Raw genomic sequence first — 7,547 nt, 5'->3', positions numbered from 1 at the left:
CTGTTGAACCATTTATTGCGACCTGGGTCTACTCGTAAAAGGCGAGCGTGGATTAGCGGTAATTAATTATAATTGATGTAGCCGCGGGTATGAATGGTGAATGTGTGACTTAACGACGCCAGATATGGTAAGCAGAGCGGAAAATTGACTGCCCTTCGAGATAAACCAGGTGAATTTAGGGTATAGGACCTTGAAAATACTTCGACATAAGCGGAGTATTCGAGATTACCGTGTTCGAAATATCACAAGTTTTTTTAATCATTTATATAGGGAAAAGGGCCGGAACCGGCGGTCGACTTCGACTCAAGCGAGGTATTCGAGATAAACCATATTCGAGATACAGATATTTTACTGTATATTAAGATTTAGTTTGGTCAAACTTTGACTTTAGAGCTTCAAACCATAACCCCAGGGATTGGGTGAAGCTGCAATCAGGATTTGAATTTTAAGTAGGAATATATGGGGAAAAACATTTGAAACTCTTCTTCTCAAGACCCACAAGACTACAGATTGTCAAATAATATGTTAACATCTTCGTGTAGTTTGTTCAAATGATGACCTTTTGGGTCAGGATAGGACCACAATTTAGGGTTTAACTTTAATATTTTAAACAGAAATATATATACTTGTACTAAGAAAAATCTTTTTAAAATCTTCTTTAGACCACAACTTGAAGTCCATAATTTGTCATTTCCAAATGACTAATTAAAATTAGACTAGTATATTCCACGTAAAAGTGTGTGAAGTGTATCGTAGAGGAACAGAATTTTAATTAGAAATTTAGTAAATTCAAATTGCAAAAACATCAGGTAGTGTAGATTCAAATTTGATCAAACCATCAGCTATTTGGGCAGGGCAGGGTAGGGTAGGGTCATGATTAGAGTGTAAAATTTTACATAGTACTATGTGATATATTGGAAAATTTTCAGATCTCATGAAATACAAGTACCAGTATGTGGTTTCAAATTTGCATAGGAAAATTTAGGAGTTTTTTTCTAAACTCTTTTCAAGAACCACAAGGGTACATTTTGTCAATCTGATTTGTATGCATCTTCATGTATTGTATATTCAATTTTCAAATTGTTCAAAGTGCAACCCATGGAAGAAAAACGGGTCTGCAAAAGCTGTTTAAACTTTTAAGGTTATCCCAAATTAAAAGTATCTGTGTAACAGCAGGTAAGCATTGTCACCCATGGGCCTCTTGTTTTTAACCTATTTCCTCATGTAAGCAGCAGTATCAACAGTTAGTTGGAAAAATGCTAATTTTCTAGCTCACCATTACTTCTATCAAATTTTGTGGATTTTCCAGAATTCAGAATTTTACTTGAACCCACAACTTTTACAAGTGAATGTAATTTAAGCAAACAGAAAATATTTGAGAAAGAAATGTAACATGTCAGCTTCCTCCATGCCAGGTCATACCTGATACCCAGGAGCAGGAGTGGGATGAGAATAAACCAGACAACTACCAGGGTATCTTCCATTTCCGGTTCTGGCGAGACGGTATATGGACCGATGTAGTCATTGATGACTTCCTGCCCACAGTCAATGATGAGCTTGTCTATATACACTCTCAAACCAAAAACGAGTTCTGGAGTGCCTTACTTGAGAAGGCCTATGCAAAGTATGTTGGTGAGATTTACTGATTAAGAATTTCAAATCTGTTCCAAATAAATTTAGTAAAGTAAGGATAGCATGTATTATAAAGTCATTTTAAAAAATGTTTTGGAAGGTTAATGATATTGAATGATAATATTGATTGCAAATCTGGTTCATGAAATGGCAATGTCTTTGTCTAGACATTCATTTGTTATCAACAGTTTTCATTACTGGTAACCCAAATACCTCACATTTTTGACTTTACAGTTTAAAACTTAGTCTTTTGAATACTTCTTTTGAGTTACTTTTTATATGGTGTCCATCTGTAAACTTTTAATAGTTTTTAGCTCACCTGAGCTGAAAGCTTAAGTGAGCTTTTCTGATCACCTGTTGTCCGTTGTCTGTCCGTCTGTCTGTAAACTTTTTACATTTTCGACTTCTTCTCCAGAACCACTGGGCCAATTTTAACCAAACTTGGCTAAATGAATCCTTCGATGAAGGGCTTTGAAGTTTGTTCAAATGAAGAGCCATGTACCTTTCAAAGGGGAGATAATCACAAAAATGCAAAAATAGGGTGGGGTCATTTAAAAATCTTCTTCTCAAGAACCACTGAGCCAGAAAAGCTGAGATTTACATGAAAACTTCCTGACATAGTGCAGATTCAAGTTTGTTAATAGCATGGCCCCTGGGGCTTGGATGGGGCCACAATAGGGGATCAAAGTTTTACATACAAATATATAGGGAAAATCTTTAAAAATCTTCTTCTCAAGAACCATTGGGCCAAAGAAGTTGACATTTACATAAAAGCTTTTCGACATAGTGCAGATTCAAGTTTGTAAAAATCATGACCTCCAGGGGTAGATTGGAGCCACAATAGGGACTAAGGTTTTACATGCAAATATATATGGAAAGTCTTCAGATATGGGCCAAGGTGATCGATGTGGCCCATGGGCCTCTTGTTTACCTTGTGACCTTATATCATAGTTACATGTATGTTGCGACCTTTTGTGTTTGATTGGAGCCACAACATAGGGTCAAAATAAAGATTGAACAACAGCAGGGCCATGGTGACTCAGCTGAGTGATGTGGCCCATGAGCCTATTCTTTAGACATGATAGTAAAGTTACTTTCTCTTCAAGTATTTGACACAGTAAGTGTTTAAACAACCATGGAGGATCTTGTTTGAGACTTACAACAGTTGCTGCACTGTGATATAGTTTTGTATTATATTGTAGGGTCTATTGCAATGTAAATATACGAGATAGTGACAAATATGTTTACTGTTCATTCTTACATGAACTCTTGTAAAACTTTAACCAGATTGTTTGGTTGCTATGAGGCTCTGGATGGAGGAGAACTATCTGAGGCCCTGGAGGATTTCACTGGAGGTGTGTCAGCCACTCTGGACATGGTCAAACTGAACTATGCTAATGATGCCCAGGAGAGAACTACACTGTTTGCCAGGATGCAGAAAGAATCGGGGAGGAAGGCTCTAATGGCAGCCTCCATTCCTGTATGTACAATAATAATGTAACACAAAAATCCTGTAATACAGTAATAACGTATAAACGCAATAATACTGTAATACAATAATAATGCAATTAATGATACTGTGGTACAAAAATCCTGTAGAACAAAACTAATGGAATGCAATGCAATTAACTTTTAAATTATCGCCACTCAATTCATTGCTATTTTTGTTATAAGGCCACATTTTTCTTAAGAACATTTTTTCTTGTTACTTAAAATTCTCGTTAAAATGCCAAATTCACTATCGCCATTTGCCACTGTTTTTATTACAAAAGTCTATTTCATAGTGTACCATAATAGATGCATGTGGTCAATGAAGGGATAAATTGGTCATTATCTATCTCAGGTGTACACCCGAGCAGGAGAGCCCAGTAATTGCTGTATTAAATAAACAAGAAAATTACTTAATATGAACTTGAATATGTCTTGTTGATTTTACATCATAGGAAAATATTTCAGTTTAGCTATGGCTATGCCATGAAAGACATTTCTGTTGAATTTTGAAAGAAATAAGCAAATCATTGCGTACAACGGAAACCATACAAAATGTACACAACAGGAAATCGCCAATTATTTTACTGTTTCATTGGAAAAGTCAATAAAAAGGAGGACAATGGGTGATATTTTGTTTGCAAAGGATGAAATTCTTGTCAATCTAGGTCCAGTTAATGATGGCTCACCTGCCAGAAAATGGCCATGCAGTGCGCTAAATACTGAGATCGGACATTAGGTTTTTGAATAACTTGAAACATATGTGTCTTGTACGTGTATTGTTTAAAAAAGAAGCCTTATCGTTGATAAAACTATTTTAATCATGTTAGAAATTTTGAAAGTAATTTTTTACAAGAAAGGGGTATAGCGCACTTGGTATGCAATTTCGCCTACATAAATACCTTTTTCTTGAATATCATTTTTTACAAATATTCAGCTATACAATGTCAGTTTCATACTTGTGTTTACCCAAATTACTTAATAAAGATATCGATATGTTGATAGTATCTTTATTTGATAAGCATAAACATCACCGTGATTATATAGAGTATATAGTAGATGTAACGTAATGGGCATAAAAAATTGCAAACTGCTGCAAAAGGCCACCCTAAACCAGAAATGAAACACTGAAATTGTTTTACTTGATTATGACTGTAAATAAGTAGCAACCACCACCCATTTTTTAAAAATTACCCAAAACAATAAAAATCGGGTGTAAATACCAATTTTGAGTATGCTGATTTCAAATCTGGATTCCTTTTACTCCAATTTCTTATAGAAAATGAGGTATAGTGTCTCAAACACCCCTACCGTCAGGTTGCCAAAAACGGAAAATGTTTCATTTCGCATCAAAAAGTGACCCAACTTTATTTCTTGAAACACCATAACCCAAAACAATAAAAAGCAGGTGTAATTACCAATTTTGAGTATGCTGAATCCAATTTTGAATTCCTTTTACTCCACTTCCTTATAGAAAATGAGGTATAGTGTCTTAAACACCCCTACCATCAGGTTGTCAAAAATTGAAAATGTTCCATTTCACATTAAAAAGTGACCTGAAAGTTATTTCTTGAAATAATGCATACAACATAAAAGGAAAACAATTAATACTAAATTGTTCCATGAACATTCGTAGTTGTTTTGGAAAGAATATATCTCACCTCTGGACTTCACAGATACGGGAAAGGAAGAGGAATACGGAGCGGATCAACGATCTTAAATTTAATCAGATTGGGCCATAGCCTAATGAACTGATGAACAGGAACAAAAGTAAAATTAATAGGAAAACTGATTTATTAAACATCAGCGAGTCTTTTCCGAGAACTTCTGTTAGAGCTGTCGCGGGGGGGAGGGGGGCTGAGTTGCATCATTATCAGAATTTACCGAAACAGTGGACTCTCTGGCCAGTCTGGGGGCTGAGCTAGTTGCATCAGAACTGACAGAAACATAACTCTCTGGCCAGTCGGGGGCTGAGTGGTATCAAAATCTATTATTTATTTATTTTTATTTTTTCAAAATTCAGAAATTTAAAAACTGCATGATCAGATTTTTTTTAACACTAATAATTAATGTCCCTTTATTGCGATGACTCTTCAAGTACAAACCATCATATTAAAAAAATGAAATGATAGATAAATAAATAAATAAAATATTTGTAAGTTACTTTATTTATCCGTAAATAAGTCACTAAGTAAATGTAACTAGTGGCAGTGCAACTTGCAAGTGAAAAATTGCATCATCTAGCTGTAGCTTATGACCCCTTTTGCCTTGCCTTGTAATTAATATTGTTGAAAATTTGGCAAATAGCATTTTTAACCCCCCAGTCCATACTCCACTTTTCTTTAAACGTTAAAAATCCAGCTAATTCAGTGAGGAAGAAATGTCACTACCATATTTCGAATTTCCTCTAGACTATATCAAATTAAATACTACACTGCTATCAGTCACAGATTGACACTGGTAGGGGTATGGGGACCTGGTCTGCGAGTGTGATGGAAAAGATTCTGATGAAAATAAAGATTCACTCATCATTCAGAAATGTATAAACATTGTATAATTATTGTATACCACCGGTACGTTGTGAGTACGTTAATAATGGGAGTTATCTTTCCTTGGATATCTAACTCAATCAAATACTATATGAACACGGGCAATTATCGTCCATGTTTGACCTCAGTATAATTTATTCATGCATAAAATGTATTAATATGTCACTCTTTGTTGCGTATTTCACCGTTAAGTAAATGTTTACATATACTCGCTCAGCTTAATCGCTTCAATCTCAAAGGGATTTTCTGGAATATGCCTAATCACGTGAGATACGCTAAATATAGCTATTTTAGATCCGAACGATCAACTTCGCATCATTCGTAGGCTCTAGGTTTATCCATACTAGCACGTAAAAAATAGGGTCGTCCCACTTTTCCTGTAGAAATAAAAATAGAACATGACGCGCCACCTAACGAGCGTGGTTGTTGCTAATATAAGTCCGTTTGAGGAAATTTGGTTTCAGGTGGCCCTCTTGTTGAAAAAGGGTAAAATATGACAAAATCGTTCTCAAAATTTACCTTGAGATTTAGCAGCCTGTCAAACGTTAAACCTTTAAACTTGCATGCCTGGCCTAGTGGTTTAGGTGCTCGGTAATCCTATACTTAAACAATGCATTCCGAGTTCAAATCCAATATTTTTTCCAACCTTTTTTTTCTTTTTTTATTTTTTTGCTTTTCATTTTTTGGGGGTCGTTTTCTTGAGGGGTGTGTGTTTTAGATGTGATATATATTTTATAACAAATATTAGTCATTTTCATCACAACTTCTAATATTTGCAAGTTACGACTTAAAGAAAGGGAATTTATTCCAAGATCATTGTAGTTCCGTTTGTTTACACTAACATGTTCCTGTGTGCAGAGGATTTTCAAACCGTAATGTGGCTGACGAAAAGCTAAACAAATACTACAAGAAAAAGGACACAAATGCACAGCATGTAATAAGTAAAAATAGGTAAAGGGAGGAAAAGAACTGTTATACAGTTTGACTTCTCAAAAGAAAATATAAAAACTCATGTGTAACAGGGTTTCTGTCGAATTAAACAACAAAGTCCTGTATGGGTTCTTGGATGTCAATCACCTCCATTTTATTGCCAGAATCTAAGCTTTAGATATATATGTATGACACTCTGAAACATATCAAACAAATAATTATATTTACAATCATATACATCAAATTACTTCTTTAAAATATATGTTACCATGATATTATAAAAGCCTAAAACACTGATACTATATTTATGATATTTCTATAATGACTATACAGCCATTATTCATTAATCATAGAATATATCATGAACACCATCATACCATTCTATGGGAATAAGTGATGTGGCAATAATCCCTCATTTAACAAAACATGTCCATGGAGATTGACTGTAAATTATGAAGTTTACATCAATAAACTTGCATCATAAAAATATTATCAAGCATGTATTTAAAAATATACCAAATCTGTGAAACACATAAATTTAGCTTATTTCAAGCTAACTGATTTATGCCTCACAAAATATCATTCTTACTGTGCAAGTGCTATGGAATTAAATCTACCAAATTATTAAGTTTACTGCAAATTAGAAATAATATTAAAGTTAGAAAATAGCTTACCTTGTTAAAGAAATGATCAGTCAACAGTCAAATATCTGTCATATATTTTCACCAACTTCTCTATAAACCAACTAGACAAAGAATGACTGAACATCACGAAGAACTTTCGGAGGGAAAAAGAACTGACCAATAAAACACCAATAGGAATTAACTTCGAACACTTTCAAACCTATATACAAAAGTTTAATTATAATGACCTAAGGCAAAATTCAATAAATCAGAACAGGTACTGCCTCTCCTACTTGGATGAGCATAAAACACATCTCAATGTAGT

General features: G+C 34.4%; 1 protein-coding gene and 1 long non-coding RNA gene across 4 annotated transcripts in view; one reads left to right on the top strand and one right to left on the bottom strand.

Annotated features, from left to right (window-relative positions):
- Positions 1-7,547, top strand: part of LOC125658084 (calpain-5-like) — a 69,282-nt gene that overhangs the window by 23,745 nt on the left and 37,990 nt on the right. For all 3 annotated transcript variants that reach the window (XM_048889177.2, XM_048889179.2, XM_048889181.2), the window contains exons 4-5: positions 1,416-1,624; positions 2,920-3,112. In XM_048889177.2, coding sequence (XP_048745134.2) covers positions 1,416-1,624; positions 2,920-3,112 — 402 coding nt within the window. The remainder of the gene's footprint in view (positions 1-1,415; positions 1,625-2,919; positions 3,113-7,547) is intronic.
- Positions 6,717-7,333, bottom strand: LOC130050229 (uncharacterized). Its single transcript, XR_008798655.1, has 3 exons — positions 7,274-7,333; positions 6,977-7,042; positions 6,717-6,766 (listed from the first exon to the last, which is right to left on the bottom strand). It is a non-coding gene; the product is annotated as an uncharacterized LOC130050229 (long non-coding RNA).

The sequence above is a fragment of the Ostrea edulis genome, chromosome 9 (genome assembly GCF_947568905.1).
Source record: "Ostrea edulis chromosome 9, xbOstEdul1.1, whole genome shotgun sequence".
In the NCBI taxonomy this organism is placed as follows: Eukaryota; Metazoa; Mollusca; class Bivalvia; order Ostreida; family Ostreidae; genus Ostrea; species Ostrea edulis.
Note: the sequence above shows the minus strand (reverse complement) of the source record. Positions and strands in the feature narration are given on the sequence as shown.